At 41.3% G+C, this 24,859-nt stretch overlaps 1 protein-coding gene across 1 annotated transcript in view; it reads left to right on the plus strand.

Moving 5' to 3' along the window:
* The first annotated feature begins 6,819 nt into the window (after positions 1–6,819).
* Pde7b (phosphodiesterase 7B) overlaps positions 6,820–24,859 on the plus strand; it is a 60,645-nt gene continuing 42,605 nt past the window's right edge. The window contains exons 1-2 of the mRNA XM_028782608.1: positions 6,820–6,937; positions 22,890–23,041. Coding sequence (XP_028638441.1) covers positions 6,820–6,937; positions 22,890–23,041 — 270 coding nt within the window. The remainder of the gene's footprint in view (positions 6,938–22,889; positions 23,042–24,859) is intronic.

Raw genomic sequence — 24,859 nt, forward strand, 5'->3', positions numbered from 1 at the left:
AATGTGTCTTTGTTGTACATTCCTTGGGAATGTGTCTTTGTTGTACATTTACCCTGCTCCCATTGGTTGGGGGATTCAACTGCGGCAGGGGACTTGTCTAATAGTCATGTCCCAACTTGCCTACTAAGGTGGGACTTGTCTAACATTCATGACTTAACTTGCCACTCAGGATGTCAGTTACTCATGTCTCTTTTTCCCAAGTAGGATGTCAGTTCCGGGGTGGGGGGGGTCTTGGGAACTTTAACTTATTAGACCACTACTCAAAATGGAAGTCATATTCCAAATAGTTTGTCTCTCTTGTGTTGGGATCCACCCCAGGGGCAGCTTATACCGTAAAAGCTTATATACAGGTGCAGGAAGTGCTACTCGGTGGTTGATTCAGGTCCAAGCTTATTGTGAGTAACTATACAAAACACTTCTACTAATTTCTATCATGATTGGTTTCCAGGGACATGGAACAAAACAGAATATGTAATCAATCTTGGCATTACAAAGTTTCCTATTAACAGCAGAACATATGAGAAAGTTTCCTTATAATGGCAGGCTAGCCAGGTACCTAGGTTACCTAGGCCTTAACATTTCATGTAGGCTTTAACAGCTCTGTGATAGGATGAAATGTCCTTTGGTTATATATGCCCAAGAGTGGTATAGCTGGATGTTGAGGTAGATAGATAAGAGAGAGAGAGATTAGATTTTTTAATGTTCAGTATCCACTAGAGACATATATTTTATTAAACAAAGCAATATCACAATAGAGAACTTGAAATTACTACACTAAACCAGAAAACATTAGTAGTAGCCATCTTGGCAAGCTGAGGAGTATGAAGTAGGGTGAGTACCATAAACTGTGTTTGATGAAATGTGTATAGAATTATTCTGTTTCTTTATTCGTCTGAGACACAGATTTTTACTTTGTAGCCCAGGTTGTCTTTGAACTTATGGGCAGTCCTCCTTCCTCAGCCTCCTGAGTTCTGGGATAACAGCTATAAAATATGCTGAGCAGAAAATTAGAATGGGTGTCCAAATTTGAACTTTTATATTCAAGATTTGGTAGGAAGAAATTACAGACAACACTCTGCAAAGATAGCTTACCATTTAGAGATGAAATTTATTTCAAGGGGCATGAAATCAAGTTTACTGATTCAAACAGCCCCTTACACTGGATAAAGGTTTTAAACAAAGGCATTCCACATCACCATGCCTACTTTCCCATTTAGAAACAAGCAAACAAAAACACAACAAAGAGCAGATGAGCAGCTCATTGTAAGAAAGTGAAAGAGTTAAGACCTAGCTGTTTAGCATCCTTTCTCACTCACAAAGGGAGTCCTTTGTGTAAACTTTACCCTAAAGACATAAAAACTGAATCTCCCATTCAATGACTTTTAGCTTTGGGCTGAAGAACTGAGTCAGGTTGAGTGCTGGACATGGGACAATATGAGAAGCCACCAAGTACAGTGGTCATGAATTTGTGGCAGCATTTCTCAGACACAGCTGGCCACAGCAGTGAGCCATCAGAAGAATACAAGGGAGTCCAAAGTAGTAATTCCACCAACCATGCGGAGGTGACCCCTGCTCTTGTCAGCAGGGTCTCTACTGTGGCGTTCAGTGTCTTCCCCACTAGGTCCAGCAGATACAAGCCTGGCCTGACTCTTCCCCCTCTCACACCTGTCACTATAATACATAGCTAGAAGTCATACACCAGTGTGACTCCCCTGTCCTCACACTCACAGAGGCTCTACAGGTCACAGAACCTATGAGGAACAGGCAGCCAAGAGAAAGCTCACCTGCTTTTCAGGCTGTGGCACACCTACCATGTCCCATCTGCAGCTGGCCATCTGCCATGGGAAGACAGCTATGGCTGGCCCTAGCTCACCCCGGGAGAGGCTGGGATGTTTGCCACTACTGCCCTTCTCCTCACTGAAGTTCTGGAGCTAACAGTTCTGGTGGCTTTTCTCTCAAGAGGCCTCAAGGCATTAAGCAAGTAGAGCATTCCGACCATTACGTGGGCTGCAAATCCACACGCCTCTTTTTCCTCTGCTCCTCAATCCATACGTGTTCTTCTCACTCATTCATTTATATCCTAAATCTTCTGTTTTTAGAACAATTCTTGATTTAAAAAAAAAAAACATGAAACATACTCTCTTTAAAACAATTTTCACTTTGAAAGACACAGGACCTTCTACTATATTTTTAAAGAGGAGCAATTTACATTTATTGAGCAATATTGCACACCAGACTGTGGGCTGTAGGAGACAGAAGATGAAAGAGAGAGGGAGGAGGGAGGGAGAGAGGGAGGGAGGGAGAGAGCGCCAAGGTTGGGACCAGCTCACTAAAGCAGGCCCACTAACTGGAGGCCCCAGTGGAGACATCCCTGAGCATTCCAGTGGATAGCCTATGAAGAAAGAGACATTGCACTAGGACAATGATTGGATTTTTAAAATAAGGGGTTTTAAAGCTGTTTTCAAAATTCAGACAAGGAGGTAGGGAAATTCCGTGTTCCTTCAGAGTAAATGTCCCCAGAGACTAGATTTCAGGCATAGTCAACAAAGATTAAGGTAAATGATGGCATGAAGGGAAGAAAATTGATGTAAATCAGACTGAAACTCCTGGCAAGGCTATGCAGTTGGTGTGAACCAGAACAAGAACCTTCTAGAATGCCATTCTGCTATTTGCATTTTAAACTGTCTGTGGGAGATAATTGTCCATAAAGTACAGAGCAGGTGTAAGGGCTCAGGTGTAAATCTCAGTCCCTACCTAAAAGCCAAGTGTACTCACACGCACCTGGAACCATAATGTGAGCAAAGCAGAGACAGGCAGGTCCTCAGAGCTGGCTGGTCACCCAGCCTACCCAGTCAGTATGCTCTGGGTTCAGTGAGGAAATTCTGTCCTAAACATAACATGATGAGCCAAAGTGGAGGAGAGCCAATGTCAACACTGGGCTCCACATACACATGGACACACGCACGCACATGTATGTTCGTGCACACACACACACAAGAGAGGGGGGAAGGAGGGAAGGAGGGAGGGAGAGAGAGAGAAAGAGACTAAAGGTAAAGAAAAACATTCCATCTCTCACATCTTTTACAGAGAATTTAATACTACTTCTACTTAATATTAAAAGTAGTTAACAGATCATTGGTCAGTTACTTTTGAGTATATTACAAAAAGACTTCAACATCCCACCCTAACTTCCCATCCTAACACCAAGGCAGTTTTAGAAAGGTCCTTTATAAAACCTACAGACAGACCTTGAAGTACTTGATTTCAATGGTTTTACAGAGAGTCTAGAGTCTCTGACAGGAAGACTCAGCAAGTAGAAGATGCTCAGGCTGGAGGAGTGTGTGATCCCGACACACAGTAAAAGGGAGAAATGACTCCAGACGGTTGTTCTCTTACCTCCTCTCTCTCTCGTTCTCTCTCTCTCTCTCTCTCTCTCTCTCTCTCTCTCTCTCTCTCTCTCACATACACAAATAATAAATTAAAACATTCTTAAAGGAAAGTCTAGGACCTTAATTCATTATTAGAACAATTAAAATTGCATAATTATGCAGTGATAATTGTAAATTGTAACTCTAAAATTAGCTGGTATTTATGGATAGTGTTCTGTGGGCTAAATACTTTAATATGTAAAACCTTACTTATTCTCTTGGCAATATGGTAGATCCTGCTAATTATTATAGTCCTCAATTGAAACCAGAGGCGATGGAGTCCCTGAGTGCCGAAGGCCACTATAGTTTGTGGGTCACAACAAGTTGGGAAAACCTCACAGCAGACTTCTCTATAGCCCACACAGCAGCATCCTTCTGCCTTCCCTATTGTTGAGACATGTTATTCTTTATTCATTTATTCACTCAGTGTGTGTGTGTGTGTGTGTGTGTGTACATGTTGGCATATACATGTGCATGCAGAGGCCAAAGATTGACACTAGATATCTCCCTCTGTCAATCTTCACCTTATTTTTTGAGTCGAGGTTTCTCACTGAACCTGGAGCTTAGTAATTCAGCTGGACAACAATCCCCAGGGACCTTTCTATCATACTAACCGCCCTGGTCCAACACCATCGCTCATTTTTTGCGTGGATGTTTAGGATGAAATTCAGGTCCTCATGCTTGCCCAATAAGAGCACTAGAGACTGAGTCATATCCTCAGTGAAGTTTTGCTAAGTATCTACTGTGTGTCCAGGAAGGGTTACTAGTGCTTAACTCTAGCAATAAAAGAGAATAATAGTTTTGAATGACTTCATAAAAAAGTCTTCTCCAATGTGTTTATCCCTCTTGATTATAGAAATCATTAAGAGCCAATGCCGGGTCTCCAAAATGTCAGCACTAGTCTTTATCCATTGAAAAATATCACTTATTTATTTGGTTGGTTGGTTGGTTTTTTGTTTGTTTGCTTGTGTACTTATGCATGTGTGTGAGTATGAGTACATGTGCATGTGTATGAGTGGATGTGGACTCCAGAGGAGAATGATGGACCCTCAGAACTGGAATTACGGCCATTTCTAGAACAGAGGCTTGTGACATGGGTGCTAAGCAATTATACTTAACTACTGAGCCATTTCTCTCAAGATTCATGCAAACACAATCATTTATATAATTGAATAGATTAAAACACCTGAGCAGGAAATGTCCTTTTAAAATGAGGGTTGCTTACTATATCTTGACATAAAGAAATCCTAATAAAGAAATCCTAATCAGTTGAATGTTCTCTTAATTGAGAATTGCCAAACATGGATACCTTGCTTCAAAAGAATTATACCATAACTCAAAACTCCTAACCAGAAAAAAGAACTAATTGTGGCGTAACTCACTTTTTCTTGGGTGACTCACAAATTCTCCCAATCTTAAAGTGGTTCCGAGTGAATTCTTTTAAATGACAGTTGTTAACTGGAACCTCAGAACAAACTTGTGAAGAATTGGCCTTTCTTGTTATTGAATTTCTATTCACTGAGCCAAGAAAGGCTAGTGGAGTCACCTGAGATTTTGAGAATAATCTGTAGCAGTGTGTTCTTGTTTCAGATCTTTGGGAATGACTAACTAAAGAACACAATGGGTGAATCTCATCTAACACTAATAACTGGATCTGTAAGAAACACCCACAACTTGGGATTAATAATAGCATGTGTCACCACAGTCTTGTGACAGTGACTCTTTTAGAATAATTTTTGAACTCTCTATTGAGTGTCTCTTAACACCTTAAATCACCTTTCAAGATAATTTGAAATGTCTTAATGGAGACTATTAATAAATGAGTAGCTGTACTTCTTTAAATAATGATTAGGGGACTTCAGTAACCACTTACCAATAGTATTAATGGCATAGATAACAGGAAAGAATAACTCAAAGGTGATTTAAGGACAATGTAAATTATATAAGAGGTATGAGATCTTGGTGTGAAAAGTTAAAAGAAAATTCTTCAACTCTGCTACTTACATTGGGGATAAAGTTTTCAACAGGACTAAAGAGAACATGCAAAATATCAACATGATAATACATTTTTAGAAAAACTATACAAACCAAAGAACAGAAAAATTGTTTTGCTTCAGAAATGCAGTTGTCAAGTGGGAGGATCCAGTGAGTGTATCCCACAATGCTATGCTGCAGTCATCTAATTGGTGTGGGATTCAATACCATCTCCCCATCTTGATCCTTCTTAATGCATGGATATCAGTCTTGCTTTCATATCTATATTATGCTAGTTAAGGATCACTTCCAACAACAAAAGAATTTCACTGTTCTATTACAGTGCTCAGAACAATACTTTGCACATTGTATTCCTGTGCAGTACATTGACAGTGTATTGACATGACAACTATCTATTGAATAAATAGTCTAAAGTGCTCATTCAAAGGATTTGTTATTGTTTGTGGCATATTCTATTCTTACTGAGATGGTGCATACGTGGCTTCAGTAGTGGTCAGAGAGTTTGCCCCATTGCAAAGAAGTTCTCCAAAGATGAGATCATCCTGTAATTTTTTTTTCTGTCTTTCGTTGTTTTTACAAAATAACTCAGGCTGGGTACTGTAGACATATATTTTTCACAACCTACTTTAGTGAGGGTTCAACCTCTGCTCTAGTCCACCACCTAGCTAAGGCAGTGGAAAAGAATGGTTATTAGGATATGGGGGACATGAACCTGTTTAGAAATAGTTCTTTGGGGCAATTCCAGTTCTCAGTCCAGTCCACCAGGCAGACACCACACAGGAAGCAGCAATAGCAGTTCAAACCAGACAAAACCATGAGGCTCACCAACCACATGAGTGAAGAATCTGCAAGAGGCTGAAGGAATCTCAGGAGTTCTTTGGTGAGTTTCTCTCTATGAAGTCACTACAACTGAAGATCAGCAATGCAATGTAAGGTGAACCAATGCATCCGTGCTATCAGTAAAGACTAGCGAGGTGGAGCAAGGCGAACCAAAGCTCAAGGTCCCACTGTCTGTGGGGTCATATTCATATTCTTTCTGAACATCATGCATCCTTTCATGTGTCTGCTATAGCAAAATATCCTTTCACCTGTCTGCCCCAGCAAAATATCATTATAACCTGAGTCTCCAAAGAAACCAGAAATTTCTACTTTGGGGAACTTTATAAAGAATGGAAGTTTATTTATCTCCATGTTAGAAGCTCAAGATGATGAGCAGTATATGTTCAGCTCTAGTGAGGCCCCAGGGTTAGGTCCTGCAGTAGAACAAGAACAGAGGCAGGAGAGGCCAGTCTTGTTGTCTGTAATAACCTTCTCTTAACAACTTGCCAGAGTCCCGTGAAAACCACCTAAAGCCTTAGGATGTGACTAGAGGCACACCTCAAAACCATGAAGCCCCATGGAGGTGAAGGTGGAGGCAGGAAGATCAGAAGTTCAAAACCATCCTTGGCCGCTCACGGCCACGAGTCGAACAGGTTCACCTGAAAAGAGGGCTGGGACTGAAAGGGAGACGGAGGGTAAGAAGAGATGAAGCCAAGACAAAGTTCTCTGATCAAGGCTAGATGCTTTAATGTTCAGCTCTCAATTTAAAGGGAAAGACCCTGCCCAAACCCTTCTTAGTTTCAGCCAGGAGAGATGGGTGGGATAATCTGTTCTTGGTCACAGGTCACAGCCAGAGATGTCTCAAGGCAAGCTCAGCAGGCAGTTCCTGTAGCAGGCTGTACGTGCAGCCAAGGTGGGTAACTCCACCTAGGTGTCTATTGTCATGCAGCCAAGGTGGGTAGTTCCACCTAGGTCCTATTATTTGATCTATTCTGGTAAACAAGGTCTCTCAGGCCTGCTCAAGGCTGGGGGAAGGGCACAATTCCCCCTTTTTAGTTTTATAAAATATGAGCATTGCCAGCAGCTGGATGGGGTACAATATTTCATCCCATCTGGGGTACAGAGTGGCCAGGCAACTGTGTCTGTCTTAGGTTGGCATCTACATTGCTCCTATATTACCCGTCTTTGGGGTAATACATAGCATATTGATGTACCCCTCTGGCTTAGGTTTATAGGAGCTCAAGACACTCTTACCTGTCTTTGACTAACTGGCCTTCGTTGGCACACTCTTTCTCAAAATATAGACCAAAGCCACATTCAGACCAAGGACCTGTGGGCATGCACTCAATGTAGCTCTTCATAGCAATGGATAACTGCCATGATGAATAGCTGAGCTTGATGAGAGTAATCCTGTGTGAAGGCAACCTATCTGCTTGAGACACAAAGTTCAAAAGGTTAAAAGCAACATGATTTATCCAAGCAATGTGGAAAATAAGGTCGGAAGTGGAAATGTTCCAGTGTCTAATCCAACTGCTGGTTGACAGGGATTCAGACACAAAGTCTGGCCACCAGTATAGTGAGTGGCTTTAAGTACTGACAAAAGACTACATGCCAAGTTAAATCAGCTGGCAGAGAAGGATTTTGAGCCATCTTCATCATCAGAATCACAATTATTAGGCTCAAGATCTGTGTCCACTTGACGGACCAATCTTTCAGGCAGCCATCAGGCTCCATTTTCTTTTTCTGAGAAAATGTAGACCGAGCCACTACCCCAAATTAAAACAGGGTCAGGACTATTCCATGTATTAGTTAGAGGGTCTCTCCATTCGACCCTGGCAAATGAGCTGGAAGTGACTGGATGCCAGTGGCGATCTGCTGCAGACTGACCCTTAGCATCAGTTTGCAGAAAATTCAAAACAAATAACACAAAAGCAAGATGTGCTTTTGGTGACCTGGGGGGGGGGGGGTATAATTCCCCCCCTTTAGTTTTAAGGAGCCAATTTTTTTTTTTGCATGTGTGCACATTCAACAATTCCTTGTTCCATTGGGTTATAAGGAATCTCAGTTATATGGGTAATATTAAATTGTCAACAAAGCATCTCAAATGTTTGACTGCAATAGCCAGTTCCATTGTCTATAATCTGATATGGAACACCAAGCATAGAAAGATAACATAGGCAATAACTAATTATAATTTTTAGTTACTTCTCTTGTTAAAGCAGTTGCAACTAGAAAGCCTAAAAAGTGTTAAGTCACATGTACATATTTCAATTTTCCAAAATCAAAAATGAGTAACATCTATTTGCCATAATTGATTATGTATGAGTCCTCAAGGCTCAACACCATTATGAAAAATGAGGACACTGAGAACAAGTTTTTGCAATTTAACTTGCACACTTTCTAGAAATGCCAAATTATCGTCTCAAGCTATTATTATTTTGATGATGTAAAGAATATGATTGTATGGCCAATTGTTTCTGTAAGGTCTATAATCTGACTGGTATACAAATCTGCTCTGGCATTGCCAAGATCTTTTCCTAAACTGGAGGGAAAATCCTGGAAAAGTTCTATCCCACACACCCTGCTTCTGCACTCTACCCCATGACCCACTGCTAAAACTGCCCTGCCTTCATTTGCAGATTACCTCCTGAACAGGGGAGGCTGCTGTGCTATGGAAAACAGAAACCCTCCAGCTTATATATAAAACAGAGCCTCAGAGTCAGGTATCCTTCCACTAAATTCCATTCTGACCCTTTCCATCATTTTGACAAACAAAAACGCTCCCCAACACTCCTCAAATGCCTCCCAGGGAGTAATGCCCCCTACAACTCATAAATCCCAATAGCACTCGGGTTGATTTGTGTCTTAAAGTATTCATTACTGCCTAATGTGTGAAGAAGCCACTTGGCCATTTATTTTTAAGTTTAAAGTATCTTTAAGCAGCTTCTAAAATTATTGCAATGCTGCTTCGATATCATTATTATAGAAGTGCTATCACTGTGACGTCATTCAGCCTCTCTTTTGATTTAAAGTTGGTAAAAAGTATTTTGATTTACATTCCAGATGCTGCTCACCTCCTGATCCCCCTTCACAGAGTCCCTCACCCAGTCTCCTTCTCAGAGTGCCCTCACCCCCCCCCCCACCCCCCCCCCCTCCCTGCGTCCTCCCATCTTGGTGTACCAAGTTCCCTCAGGATTAGGCAGATCCTCTCCTACTAAGGCCAGACAAAGTGGGCCTGTTGGGGAAATAGATTCCACAGCCAGACTACAGCTTTAAGGACAGCCCCCTTCTCCAGTTGTTGGGGGAGCCCAGATAGAGCCTGAGCTGCACATCTCCTACATATGTTCTTGGGGGAAGGGGTGTCCTCAGTCTAGCTCTCTGTTTGGTGGTTCAGTCTCTGAAAGCTCCCAGGAGTCCAGGTTAGTTGACTCTGTTGGTCTTCCTGTGGGGTTCTTATCTGCTTCAGGGCCTTCAATCCTCAAAGCAAATACTTTGAATAAATCTGATATGCACTATAACTAGACATCAAGCAACAGACAATCACACATTTTAAGTGACCTGAGCTTCTTGGGGGTATACATTTTGATGGCACAGCTTTGAAAGTCAGGCTCCTAGAGTATTATTAAGTGGTTTTCAGCCAAGGCACACTGAGAAATTTGCAACCGCAACATTCAAAACCATGCATAAGAAAGAGAAAGAAATCATGAAAATGTTCCAAGCTGAAGGACCTTGAACTTAACTGTACTTCTGACCTTTGTTCCCCATCATGATATCTCTGACACTTGGAAGAAAAGATCTGGATGTTCTCCCAATAGCACAGGCCTGAGTCTTCATCCTCCAGCAGTATGAAACCTGTCAACCACAGGAGGTCACCAAGAGGGCAGACTGCCACTTGTCACTACTGATAGAGTACTCTCTGGGGTGCTGAAAAGCTGGCTGGGTCTTGCTTTTAAGGCCTGATCTTAGACTAGTTTCAACTCACTTGGAATTCTGTTTAGCATGTACGTGTGAACTAATCAAACTGTGCCACAGACAGCTCACCTGAGTAATGGTTTTGCCTCTTAATTGCAACAGAAAACTGATCCCTAAAATAAATAACAGGGTCTGGTACATTGACATATATCTTAATTCTAGCATACCCTTATGGAAGACATGCAGGTGGATGTCTCTGAGTTCAAGGCCAACCTGGTCTAGACAATAATTTCTTAGCTGGCTAAACACTATAGTCAGTCATGATGATGCATGTCTTTAATCCCAGCAGAAGCGATTATGAGAACTCATAGAGGGTAACTTTCAAACCCATTTCTGAGTATTTGAAAGCTCTCTCTCTCTCTCTCTCTCTCTCTCTCTCTCTCTCTCTCTCGTCCTTTCCCGTCCCTTTCTAAGCTCTGTCCTCACACTCTCTGCCCTACCCAACACCCACATTTACATCCCAGACACCATCCTACCCCTGTCTCTATGGAATGATGGACTCCTGAGTCTATCAAAGGAGGGGCCAGGAGGAGCCAGTAACATTATGTTCTGACGACTGGAGCACTCATTAGACTCATGCTCACACATTCCTGGATATTTTGTGCTAAAACCTTCCTTATTCATTGCAATGAAAGTAAAAGGGGCATTCTACAATGTTCCCTTGAGGGAGAGCAAGCCTGCAACACTGTACACTGTGTATTCAAGGCTTCAGTTCTCCACAGAGTTAAGTAAGCGCTCAGTGTGTATTTGTAGATAGGCCCTTTCCATACTGCTGAAAATGGTCCATTCACAGCTCAAAAGTGTCCATTGCACACCTCGAGAACTACCAGAGAGGATTAGAGATGAATGGTACCCATCCCTGATTAGAATAGTACTTAAATATTATAAATACAACTAGAAATATTTAGACCATGTATAAAACGCATCCTTCCTAGAAGGAAAGGACAGAAGAAAATGAATATGACCATATGGAACATCAGGCAGTGTCCCTTTGGCTATACTTTTTAAGAGATTTGGGGGCCTTCAAAATGGTTAAAGCAGACAACTATGTATATCCTGTCAGAGTTTTATTCTGAACACCCTGTTTCCCAAGCACATCCCCCTCTCCCAGCAACTGCTCTGTTCTCTATACACAGCAAATATGTCTGTCTTGTCCAAAGCTGCAGGCACTAACCACTGTCTGTGACTCTCTTTGGGTAACAACGCAATAATCAAATCACATTAAGTCAGTGTCTGTTAGACATGTGTTTTCAATTTTAAAACCCACAAGTGATTTATTATTTATTTCCCAATATTACATTTGTGCATTCGGTGCAATAGGAAAGTAACATGCATAAAATCACTTTCAATTTGCTCCATGATGTTCTCTCTCTGGCTATTTTCTGGCTATTTTGGTGGTTATCTCTCACAATTAGCATTCCGCTGCCCCTCACTCTGACATTCCTGTTCCATAATACCAAATTCATCTTCAACCTTTAAGCCTTTGTTGACTTTTAAACACTCATTCTCGAGTTATGTTGAAGTTTTCTTTATTGTTTTTGTTTTACAATGCTTTTGTATAGCAGCATAAGGGATTCACTCTCTTAATATTTTGAAGTACACAGAACAGAGTTTTCACTATAAGTTCATTATTGTACAGCAGGTCTCTGGAACTTTTTCATTTTATGTAGCAGAACTCTAAACCCAGTGCACAGAAATTTTCCATTTCCTCTCTCTCGGCACCTCTCCACCCGCCCTCAACAGCTACCATTCCGAGTTTCACTTGTACGTCTCATTGTATTTCCACATACTTTAAAAAAAAAATTGAAATCTTTTAAGTCCTGACCTGTCACTGAGTCCCAGAAAAGAACAGGAGCCTGTGCTGCCACATGTACCTGACTCTTTGCCCATGTCCTGTAAAATATGGGATATAATGAACACAGCCTCACCCTCAGGATAGGCAAACCCAGGTTCGAATCCCTGCTCTGTTACTTATTTGCTGTGATGTCTGGAATAAATGCCTAATCCTCTCCAACCCCATCTGTAAACAATTCTTAATGACCGGCTTCACTATCTGCTCTAACAAACATGACCCACCTTCTGAGCTCTCGGTGTTTCTGACTTTCATCATCCCCGAGTACTTACTATCCCTGTTGTGCTGGGGCTTGTGTGACAGGAAGCCAGTTGCACTGCTCTGGATCAAGTGAGCCTTCTGTGTCTTTGGTATTTGGTCTGTTTCTCATGCAGGTGGACTCAGAAGCAGCCACAGAAAAGTGAGTCTCTGCTCTCTGCTCCAGTTCAATGTGAGAATACACCACTTTGCCCACTGCTAATACCATGAGGGGGCACTGTTCCTTACCCATGTATAGCATAAAGAGCTGTAGTTGTTGTCACAACAGTGTTGCTATACACATATGGAACTGTGGGTCATCGAGGGCCAAAACCAGGCTCCACAATAAGCAAGACATAGTCCTGTCTACAGGGTCTCTCAAAAGGGTTGAACATTTGCCTGCTAAGCTAAGTTACTACAGTACTAACTGGGAACTATGAGGGCTCACAGAGACAACTGAATGCATCTGACCAGAGGGCCAGGAAGCAAGACTTGAAGTGGCCTGATCAAAGGTAGATGGCTATGAGATGGTGTTAAAGCAGAAAAATATAGTGAACAACACCAACTGAACCACGAGCAGAAGAGCTGTTTGTCTGCAGGCATGTGGACAGCCATGAGGGCCAAAGTCAGTAATAATGACTGAACAAATTAGACATGAGGGAGCCACTGAAGGATTTGCTGAAGAGGGCTGACCTGGAAGGAGTTGTGCCTAAGAAATAAATCTGTCAGTGGTAGGTGAGGAGGAGTGGAGAGAGTGAACTAGAAGCAGGGACTTGGTTGAGTATTCTGGGATGGGGGGATAAGGTTACAGACAAAGTGAAGGCAGAGGAGCCTTATGTCACATGTTTGGAATTTTTGTAGTGAAACTTACAGTCCAGATGCACATCCCCAGATAAAACACCATATTTACTTAAAATACACAAGACTGAGAGAGTTAATACTTCAGTGTTTAGCCTCAGGAGATGTAGAATCCCCTGAAAGTTTAGTCACTTCAATTTACTTACCACAAACCATCGCCTTCAAAACTCTGGATTTGCTAAACATCTCAAAGTCAGAAGCAAAGGGTTCTGGAAAACCGCACTGTGCCTGGCATGGATTTCTTCCTCGGGATGAAGGAAATTTGATCTGTTTCCTACAAATTCATTTAAATTTCATTCAAACTGAGATTTTGGGGGGAAAAATCTTCCTATTGCCCAAACTAGTTTTAAGAGCTTACTTCTGATGATGTCTCTCCTTACAAAAGGAGGCAATCATTTTCCAGCCATTCCCCATCCCAGAAGCTGGAGATAACATAACATGGGTTATGATGGGTTTTTATGGTAGGCCAAAATAATAGTCTAAAACCAGTGCTGTCTTGTGCAGCTGAGGGAGATGGAGCATCTCACCCTCCAGGGCTCCTTCCACAAGCATAGCGAGTGTGGATGCTGTCAGGCAGAGAGCAAGTCCACAACCCTGTGACTCAACTCAGCCATCAATGTCAAGAACGTAAAAGTAAAATAGCAACTGAACAGGAACTAAATGTCAAAAAGTTAGATCCAGGGAAACATTTTACCCTGTCTTGTGGAAGACTCTGCTCTCCCTCTTCCTCCTCCTCCTCCTCCTCCTCTTCCCCCCCCCCTCCTCCTCCTCCCACCCTATGGCTGTGAAACAAAGTTTTTCTCTTAGTGACAGCCATCAAGACATCGTGAGTGGATTTTGTACACAGAAGAGAAAATGTCACAGGGCTTGAATACATTCTATTCAAGACCTGAGTTGAGGGAGCTTAAAAATAGCATCTTAGATTATTTAAACTTGAATCTCTTCCTTAACTTCGAATTTTAAAGTGCTAGTGTCTGACTTCGGCTTGGCATTCTTTTTTTTCTCCTCTCTTTTTCCCTGTGTGTATGTATATGCTGCTGCTGCTGTCGCTACTGATGACAGTGAGGATTATGACAAAGATGACATTTTGTTTTATGTATCTTTACCTCTTCATTAATCGTCACAATTGGTCTCCTTACTTTTTTGTTAAAATCTGAGCCCTTCATATGCTCTCGATGCAAATGAATTTAGTTTGTATTTTAACTCCATAAAATTGCTCAAGATCTGAAAAGCCACTGGTAATGACTTTGCTGAAAGAATATGTCCAACCATATGAGAAAAAGTTCCACATTTGATCATATATATATATATATATATATATATATATATATATTCCTGTCATATGTCTCTATCACCATTTTCTGACTCTCAAAAAATACACAGAAAAAATTACACAAATATAGCCATTTGTGACTTCCAAAAGGCTGGGAAGATAAACATGTCATATTTTATTTTAAAGGTTTATTTGGCAGCTTCTTTTATTTTTGAATGACTAAAAACTAATGTCCAGAGATGCTAAACTTTGGAAGGTGAGACTTTGATGCAGCAATCATTGCACCCATGAGATTTACTTAGAGCACGTGAAGATTAAGCAGCACATTTACAATGCAGTGAGGAGGGGCCTCGTTCTGAGGTGACGTCCTTAGTTCTCATCAAAGGGAAATCCACAGAATAAGTTCTGAAAATCCATCAGTGCTGTTTTCTGTACACAATCGCTTTAGATTCCCCCACCCTTTTTTAAAATATAGCCTATTTAAAACATTATTTCTGCAGGGCAACTGTACCTACACAGTTTCCATCTCTAAGCCTTGTGTGTGCTTTCAAGAAAATTACAATCCTGGACATCTCCATTTGCACCCACCCCCATGCCCCAGCTTTGCAGAGAATCTTTGCTGAATCTGAAGCTGCAGTACATGTAATAAGAGAGACAGCTTGACTGTAAACCTGCTTCTGTGCTTCAGGACACAAACTGCCAAAGGAATCAACCCAGTCCATCTACGTTAACGTTGCATTTTGAAAACTGGAATTTGATCCTGATTTCCTCAAAGTTCAGAGTTCTTAGAGTACATTAGATACAAGAAAGAACTGATTGGGTCCCATCATTTTGTATTCATACCTACAACTTGCAGGGTATTGTAAAAAGTTAAAGAAAACTAACAAGAATCCAGTCTTCAGATCATAAACTAAGTAAGGAAAACAAACTTATGAGTAAAGTGAACTTGAACCACATGAGCTCAAGTGAGCACGGAACAGGGGTCTGCTAAGGCAAAGAGCAGGGGCAGGAAACACAGGATTGGCCTTCTTCTCTGTTTTGAAGATCATTGGGAAAATTATTTCAAAACTAAACACAATTTTTTATTATTGGCTTATTGGTGGGTAGCTCAGTGGGTAAAGGCACTTGCTACCAACCCTGACAACCTGAGTTCAATCCCTGGAACCATAAGATAGAAGGAGAGAGTCTGCACACTGTCATTTAACTCTGTGTGTGTGTGTGTGTGTGTGTGTGTGTGCGTGTGTGCCTGTAAAATAAATAAATATAATAAACTGGCCTATTACTCAAGGGCATCAGTAATATTTTCTAATCAAATGTTTCCAAATTTAACCAACTGTTAGTTATTTTTACTAATTTGTAGTTTTGTGAATATTAATGGAATACACTGTGATATTCTAAAACACACACACAGTGGGATGAATTTAGTTTACATTTGCCTCTTATCTATGTATAATGGTCTAGAAAAGAGAAGCTCAGAGGATCCCAACATAAAGAAATGACAAGGAGAGAAAAATGCTAACACAATTTTGACTACTTCCACATATGTGAGATTTTGTACCAGATACCACAAGGTAAAAAGTTTTATCAAGTGATTGCTGAGCCTGTATCTAATCAGTCATCTACATCAGTAACTATACATGGTACATGACATAGTAAGAAGCCTGTAAGAGAAGAAAGAAAAGTTTAAATGGTCACTTATTCAGCAAGGAGTTTAATGATAATAATTATTGCAATAATTAGAAAAGGGAATCTGAGCACATTATTTAGGGGGATTCAGTTTGTTAACTGTTCATAAGTCCTGATACTGGATGCAAGTCGTTGTATGTTCATGTCTGCCTGTGTCCAGCTCTGCTCATTTAACGACCATTTCCTTTGTCCTCAGTACCACCTAGGCCACTCTGCACAGCTGTTAACTAGCCATCATCTAGGAACAGCTGGTGGGGAACTTGTCTGGAGAGCCAGGCATACAGCAGACATCCATAATGTGGATGCAAGCACACATTGGTGGTTATATACCCTTAAGTTCTTTCTTCCTACCACACTGACCAGTCCCTACCCAGAGCTGCTACCGAGAGGTGCTCAGAAATGAAGAAGAAATTCCAAAATGTTTGCAATTAAGCCAATCCCAACTTGTGAAATTGTCAAATTACCATACTGGCAGAGCCAATACAAATTCCATAACCCTAAAATTAGCACTAAAGTCATGCAAAAAAATGTGTTAATACATTCATCCTGGTTGTATTCATAAAGCAAGAGAAGTTAAATTCCACACTTGGGGCAATGCTTACATAGATTAGGCAACGGAACAGCTTAGGATAACTACTCCAACTGAGATGTGGACCATTGCTCAATAAAAGGCAAACAGATGCACAGGGACAACTGAGCACGCCATTAAACAGCTTCTCTTAAACAGGCCTAGTATTCTGTTACTAGGAACACTGTTATGATTCCCTAGATTTTTCTGAGCTGAGTTTAGAAGAACTATGTAAGACTTAGCTACATTTAAATTTCTGTCTATGATGTATATAACCTCACTCCTAATTATCAAAAGAAAGGCTAGCTGTTTACTCTTAGTCCTTTTGGAAACAGTGATGTCAAAACTTAGTCAAGAATTGAATAGCACATTTCATTACTTCCAAAAGCAGCTTATAGTGTGAAATTGTGGTTTCTTTTCAAGCAGTTTTCTAAATGAATTTTTTTCTCTCAACTATGCTCTTAGTCTTTATGGCTTCATTGTCTCACGTAACACAAAATGGATGTTCCTAAGCAGCTGAGGTAGATATGAATCAATTTATGCCATTATTGATGTCCTTCCTCTACCAATGAGAATTATGTTCTTCCACTCAGGATCTTGTGTGCCTTCCACAAAACTAAAGCAGGGGCGATGACCCTTATCACAGTTTTAGAAATTCACAAATACAGTGTTATCCACACATAAACAATCCCACATCCGAATTTGACAAGTAATCTTAATAATGTTGTTTATGGACACTTTGTTTCTGCTCCAGGCACCAATTCAGAACCACACCGTGTACTTAGTTCAGTATTGCTGGGGTCCATTAATGTGAAATAATACTTCATGCTACTGTTATGTTTTGTGACATTCTTTTAAGACTATAGGCCAAGTGCTTGGAAAAGTGTCCTTCATCCTGAACTTTTATTTATTTATTTATTTATTTATTTATTTACATTCCAAATGCTGTTCCCTCCCAGTCCCCCCTCACAGAGCCCCTACTCCATCCCTCCTCTCCTTCTCCTGTGAGAAGGTGCCACTTCTCAGGTATCCCCCCCATCCTGGCATATCAAGTCTCTGCAGGATTAGCTGCATCCTCTCCCACTGAGGCAAGACAAGGCAGTCCTATTGGGGAATGGATTCCTGTAGGAGTGATATTTAGAAAACAACACCCAGTCCAGCTTGTTCCCGGGCACCCACCATGTTCCCGCTGCTCCTCAGCTCTGACTGGGGCTTTGGCTAGCTAGATGCACAGGCCCTGGCACCCATGAGACGCCAGCATAGGGGATGGCTCTGCCAATCCCCCACGCTGCATCCACAAAGCTCGGCTGAACCCCAGACATTATCTGCCATCCTTGCAGTACCTGGTAGAATGAAGACTCTTTATGCTTAAAGATTATCCAGTTGATTTATATATTTGGAAATACTCACATAACAAGATGCCCACACAGAGTTGTTACCAAATATCTAACCTTTTGATAGAAGTTGCTACACTGCTTTTGACCCCTCCATGGTGGAGAATCTCCTCCTTCTCCTCCCCTTCCTCTCTCCCTCCCCTTCCCTTCCTCTTTTTCTCCCCTCCCCTTCCTCTCTCCTTCTCCCAGCTCTACCTCCTCTCCTACTGCCTAATCGAGCTCCACTACGAATACAATGTAGCAGAATAAATATGCTGTATTCCAGTCAGGATACAGCCTTAGGGATAGCCCCCAGCTCCAGTTGTTAGGAGGCCCACATGGAGACAGAGCTGCATGTCTGCTACATATGTGCCAGGAACTTCTCTGGTTGGTGGCTCAGTCTCTGAGAGCTCCGAGGAGTCCAGGTGAGTTGACTCTGTTAGCTTTCTATGGAGTTTTTATCCCCTTCAGTTCCTTCAATCCTTTCCCCAGCTCTCTTTCGATTTCAGTCATCTGCTGGGTAGAGCCTTGCAGAGTACAGTTATGCTAGGCTCCTGTCTGCAAACATAAAGAGTGTCATTAATAGTATCAGGAATTGGTGTTTGCCCATGGGATAAGTTAACCATTCCTTCAGTCTCTGCTCCATCTTTGTTCCTACATTTCTTATAGACAGGACAAATTTTGGGTGGAAAAGTTTTGTGGGTGGATTGGTGTCACCATCCTTCCACTTGGGGTCCTGCCTGGCTACAGGAAATGGCTCTTCAGATCTCATCTCCCCACTGTTAGGCATCTTGACTGTGGTCACCTGCATTGACTCCTGGGAGCCACCTCCATCTCAGATCTCTGGTACTTCCTAAAGATTCCCCCACCTCCAGCAGCTGCAGATTTCCATTCATTCTCCTGGTCCTCTGTGCCTCTCCCCTGTCTCTGCCCACATCTGATACTGTCCCCCTTCTCCTCCTCCTCCCCGACTCTGGACTTCTCTGTTGAAGAAGTCACTTGCCTATTTTGAGCAAGAGCATTACATCCCTGCTGTTGTATCTTAGTGCAAAGTGTGAGGAAGTGCCAGTTTCTCCCTTGAATAGTGAGGGTTGAATGCTTAATAAAGAAGCTATCTTTTTCATATTCAGCCACAAAAAAAAGCCCTGCCCACTCTCTCTGTCCTGTGGTATTATCCAATTACCTGATGTATTTTAAATTTTCCTTAATCATTGTAATATCCATTAAGGATTCTGGCCCAATTCAGTTATTACCTTAATGGCTACAAAGTGACAATTTTCCCATCCTATTATTTCTGTTGCATTTATTGGTCAGCACTCTCTGCAAAAAGCTTTCTCTTCTCTTAAGCACTTGCCTGCTACACTGTAAATTCATTGATGTTTTTCTTCTTATTTTGTTTAGAGGTTTGAAATTTATTCTTCCATCATTTATTTTGAAGCTCAAGTTTTTCCCTTTTGCTTAAAGGGGTCTCTTAAAGCCTCCTGTCATATATTCTGTGCGTGCAAGTGTGTGTGTGTGTGTTAGTCAGCAGACATCTTGCAAAGTTGGTTCTCTGCATACGTGTGTGTGTGTGTGTGTATGCGTACATCCATTGGTCAGAAGACATCTTGTGTTGTTCTCTGTGTGTGTGCGTGTGTGCATTGGTCAGAAGACATCTTATGGAGTTGGTTTTCTCCTTCCACTATTGAGTCCTGGAGATCCAGCTCAGATCATTACACTGGACAGTAAGCACCACTGAGCCATCTCACCAACTCATCCTTTACACAAACCCACTGCATTTAATATTCTCATTTCCTGGTGCAGTGTGTCACAGTTCACATGGACATCTTCTGTCCTGGACCAATAACTGGCCCTTTCCCCGAGTGCGAGATGTATCCACTGCTAAAAGGAGTTATTGTGCGTGTAAACAATAAAATGTGTGCTTTCTAAGTGTACGGAGTCGGTGTTCCTGCAGGCACCATTAACAACGTTCGATACTTAGTGTCTCACACTGTTGTGTTTGTTCAGAAGGCTTCCGGGAAATGACATTATCCTGCTTTCCATCTGCTCCCTCCTCACCTCCCATAATTCTGTTCTTCTCTATACCATTCTGAAGAGGATGTGGAGTCACCCCACACTTCAAGCTTGGATCATTTCTCAGGGATCTTCACATTCACTCTGGCTAACCTCATCTGAGTCCCACCCGGTACCCCTAACCCTGTCCTCTCTCAAGCTCTGGACTTGACATCAAATTCACTGCACCCCTCTCTGTCTCAAGAGATAGCAGGCCATTCTCCCACCTATTCTGGCAAAAAAAAAATTTGGATATAACTAAAATACCTTTCACAGTCCTCCACCATTTCTGTGCTTTCTCTGATAGACTGTCTTTAGCTACTTTGTGGTTTCTTTCTTCCACCCTTCTCCATTCTTTCCCCACCCTTCTGACCTCCTAACTCTAGATAGGAGAGAGAGAAAGGACAGAAAGGAAATGGGGTGAGACTATCGTTAGACCACTTCCTGCTGATTGGGAATGTCAAGCTTCTTGGGGCACGTTTGGTCTTTACCATCAGGATCTCTAATTTCTTCTTTCTTCATTTTTTCCCAACTACATAACAAACCACAACCAACCAACGATCAGCCAATCAACAACCCACCCCGCCTCTTGGAAGCCCTAGCATTTATATACTCTCCGAAAAGTCCCCTTAATTCCTAACGCTACAGGATCCAAGAAACTATCTGTCACTGGCAGAATCACACCCCTGCACAAGGAAAATCATAGACAGCTGCGGTGGACAATCTGAAGCAGCCCCGTATCCCACACCTGGGATTAAAATGAAAACATATTCTTATAGTAATTCTGTTTTTTTTTTTTTTAAAGAAACCAAAATGCCAGAATTGTCACTACCCACTACCCTCCCCTGACTCCACTGTGTCTCAGCAGCCATCACTCCTGACTGGGCTATTTCAACAACTTCTCGAGACATCTCCTTTCCAGGCCAGCCTCTGTTCCAAGAATTCATCCTTCAGTCCACCCTCTCTTTCCTCTTCGCAGGGACTGGTCCTTCTTTTCAGTGCTCATTCCAAAATCCTAAACAGGCTCCCACTCCTGGTTGATCCAGTTTCTATACCTGAAAGGCATCCCCAGGTGTTTACTCAGCTAATTCCCTCAGTGCCTCTAATTTAGGTCAGATTCTATCTTCTCATTAAGCCAGTGTTGACTGCTACTGAGATGGAATTTCTGATCCCTTGTTCTCTGCATACACACGCACACGCACACACACATGCACACACACGCACACACATTTACTACTCTCATTACATCTATCTTCAGTTTTTATTATTCCTTTTCTTTTATGTTACACATTGTCAACCTCTCACTGCCGTGTCCCCTCTAAGAGGGTAGAGATCTTGTTTTTGCTCACTAAAATGTCTAGGACAGTCCCATAAAAGGTATTCAGGGTTTCTTTATTGTTTTTTGTTTGTTTTTGTTTGTTTGTTGTTTTGGTTCTTCAAAACAGGGTTTCTCTGTGTAACAGTCCTGGCTGTCCTGAAACTCGTTTGTAGACTAAATGGTGTACAAAGATCCACCTGCCTCTGCCTCCCAAGTGCTAGGATTAAAAGCATGTGACACCACCACTCAGCTCTGGCTTTTTATGTTTAATAAATGAATGAGTACCTTCATTTGATGTTTTACCATAACAAACTCATAGAAAGGAGAAGCTGTCTGCAGAATGAAGTTGACAGATGGCATTCTTAATATTGATGTAGGCCAAACACAACCTCAGCCACTCTCTTACCTCCATGCGCACACGTTTGCCTCTTTCCATGGGTGAAATCTACATTGGCTTTAAATACTAGCCATTTTAATCAGGCAGTGTTTTCAGGGCAGAGCTGGTCTTGTGGCCTTGAATGATGCTTTTCCATGCTCCACGCAGCCAAGTAATGAGTTACACATGGTCCTTCACTGTTCTGAGTTTCCCCGGCATTCTTTTTCTCATTAGTGGTAATTTTGAGTGCTATAGGGGAAAAGGGGAGATGGAAGAAGACATGGAAGAAAACGAATTACTCTATACACCAGCTATACATTTTCCTACCAGACTCCTGAATTGACTCACATCTAACCTTTGCTGAAGACATCGACTGTACAACTCAAAAGTGACAGGAAAATTTTGTGTAAGATAAGACATGCCTTAGCAGATGTCCACATATGATACCTGCCACATTTCTGTACAGTCACCACAGTGTCAGCATCAAGACGTGAACATGAATGAGTCTCTGCCGCCTGGGTAAAGTACTTACAACTCCCAGCGCGAGAGAGCACACAGTCACAAGGCACGAATCCTCTTTGCTTTTTCTGCAGCATTGTTAGTTAGTCAATGATATTCCTCAGAAAACAGGAAACATTTCTCTCGCAGTCTTCTAACATTTGAAGAGGATTAACGAACCAAAAAGTGAAGTTTTCAATTCATACAGTTCATGTCATCCAAAATTATATAAGAAAGGTGTATGAAAAATATGTAACTAACACTAAGCTATGTGTATTAATCCCAGGACTCAACAGCCTCAGCAGAAAGATCATGATTTTGAGGTCAGCCTTGGCTATATACAAGACTCTGTCAAAAGAAGAGAGACCCAGAGGGACAGAGGAGAGAAAGGGCAAGAAGATCACTTGTTTGTTTGTCTCATTTATTAGAAGAATTTCAAACATCAAGTTAATAGACCATATTCAACTCTATTTAGCCCTTCAAGTGTCTTTTAAATGTCTCTCCTTTTAATATATTATTCTCTACACAGAGAAAATGATCCCTCTTTTAAACACATGAATTCTGCTTCTGATTCCTTTCCACAGATACAACACACTCAGGGGAAATTGGCACCAAGAAAAAGGTGAAAAGACTGTTAAGTTTCCAAAGATACTTCCATGCATCTAGGCTTCTCCGAGGGATTATACCGCAGGCCCCCCTCCACCTGCTGGATGAAGACTACCTTGGACAAGCAAGGGTAAGCCAGATACCTCTAGGTCTCCCTGCAGCAGGCAGTGGCCAAGAGCCTTTGCCCCAGCTGACATCACCTGAGTCTGAACCCTACTCTGCCTCTCAGGGGCTTTGTGACTTTGGGTTTGTTATTTAGCACATCTATACTTATTTTCCCAAACACAAAATTACAGTTATAGAAAAATGTACCTCTTAGAGGTAATTAAAGATTTTCTAGATATAACATGTGGTCTTTGTATTTATGGGATAGGGAGTGCTGGGGATTAAACCCAGGATTTATGCAAGCTAATATGATATTTGACTAAATATGTCACCAAGCTACACAGCTGATCCTGAGGTAAAACATGGCCCTATGCTTAATATGCTTACACCAAATACACACTAGCTATTTTCACTTTTATAATTGTGTAGAATATATTTATACAACGCCAAACAAAGTAAAGTGTTGGCATGGCCTGAAACACTACTACTTAGTGTATAAGTAAATCTTTAAATCCACCAAATTGTCTTGTATAGTGCCAACTGAAAATACCTTCAGTAATTATCAAGTGTGATTGTTTAAAAACAATTTTCAAGTTACTTCCAGCCTAAGTTGCCAAAGGAATTTAAATTTCAGGAGTAAACTTGGCACCATTCAAACAGAGGTCAATAGTAATCATTTGTAGCTTACATGGTATATAATATCTCCATATAATGATATATTACTACATATATGCCATTAAAAAATGAACAATAAATAGTATCAGAGGAACAAAATTCTAATATCCTGTCTATAAAAGGAAAAAAATTAATTAGACCTTACAACAACCTAAGGGTGGAATTAAATGATCACTGTTTGGTTGGTAGTTGGTGGTTGACTTGTTGGTTGGTAGTTGGTTGACATGTTGGTTAGCAGTTGGTTGGTAGTTGGTGGTTGGTTGGTTGGTGGTACTTGGTTGGTTGGTTAGTGGTGGTTGGTTGTAAATTGGTTGGTTGATTAGTTAGCTTGTAGTTGTTGATAAATTAATAGTTGGTAGTTGGTTGATTGGTTTGTAGCTGGTGGTTGTTTGGTAGTTGGTGGCTTGTTGGTGGTTGGTTAGTTAGTAGGTTGGTTGATCAGTGTTTCACCTGTAATTGGTGTTTGGTTGGTAGATGATTGGTTAGTAGGTGATGGTTGATGGGCAGTTGAATAGGTAGTGGATACTTGGCTAATTTGTTGAAAGGAGATCAATAATAACTTCTAACACTGCACTGTCGGTGACAGAGCACTCATGGTAAGTTCTCTCCTCTAGGCAGCCACATTTTTAAAGGTGATGTTGAGATATAGGCAAAATAATAACCAGAAGTCTCCTGTCAGAAGACAGGGCCTCGCTCTCCCTTTCATATTGTATGATTTGGGTAAAAGTTCTCTCCAAACAGACCCCTTTGTTTATTGAATACATTGTGAGGGCTAAGCAAGCTATATAAGTCACTGGATTTTTCACAGGACACAGAACCACTCAGGAGCAGAGAGAATCATGAGCTAGTCCTTGTATTAGTGACTATACCTTCAAAGAGAGATGGATGGAATTATTAGAACTATGAAACAGAGAGAATTAACCATCTCACCTTCTATGTCACATCTAATTCTAAATATGACTTACTCTTGAATAAAAAAAAAAATAAGTCTTCATTATACATAGTCTTCAAATTCTGTGGCATGGTCACTTACTCACTGGTTTCCTTTTTTTTCTTTTTTCTTTTTTTTTTAATAATTGATTTTTTCTCAAATCGTAATTCATTCACACAGGGATTATAAACACAGAAAGCCAGGATATGGGGAAGGGAATGACACTGGAGTGTGGGT

This window comes from Grammomys surdaster, unplaced genomic scaffold (genome assembly GCF_004785775.1).
Source record: "Grammomys surdaster isolate TR1022 unplaced genomic scaffold, NIH_TR_1.0 806, whole genome shotgun sequence".
NCBI classification, from domain to species: Eukaryota; Metazoa; Chordata; class Mammalia; order Rodentia; family Muridae; genus Grammomys; species Grammomys surdaster.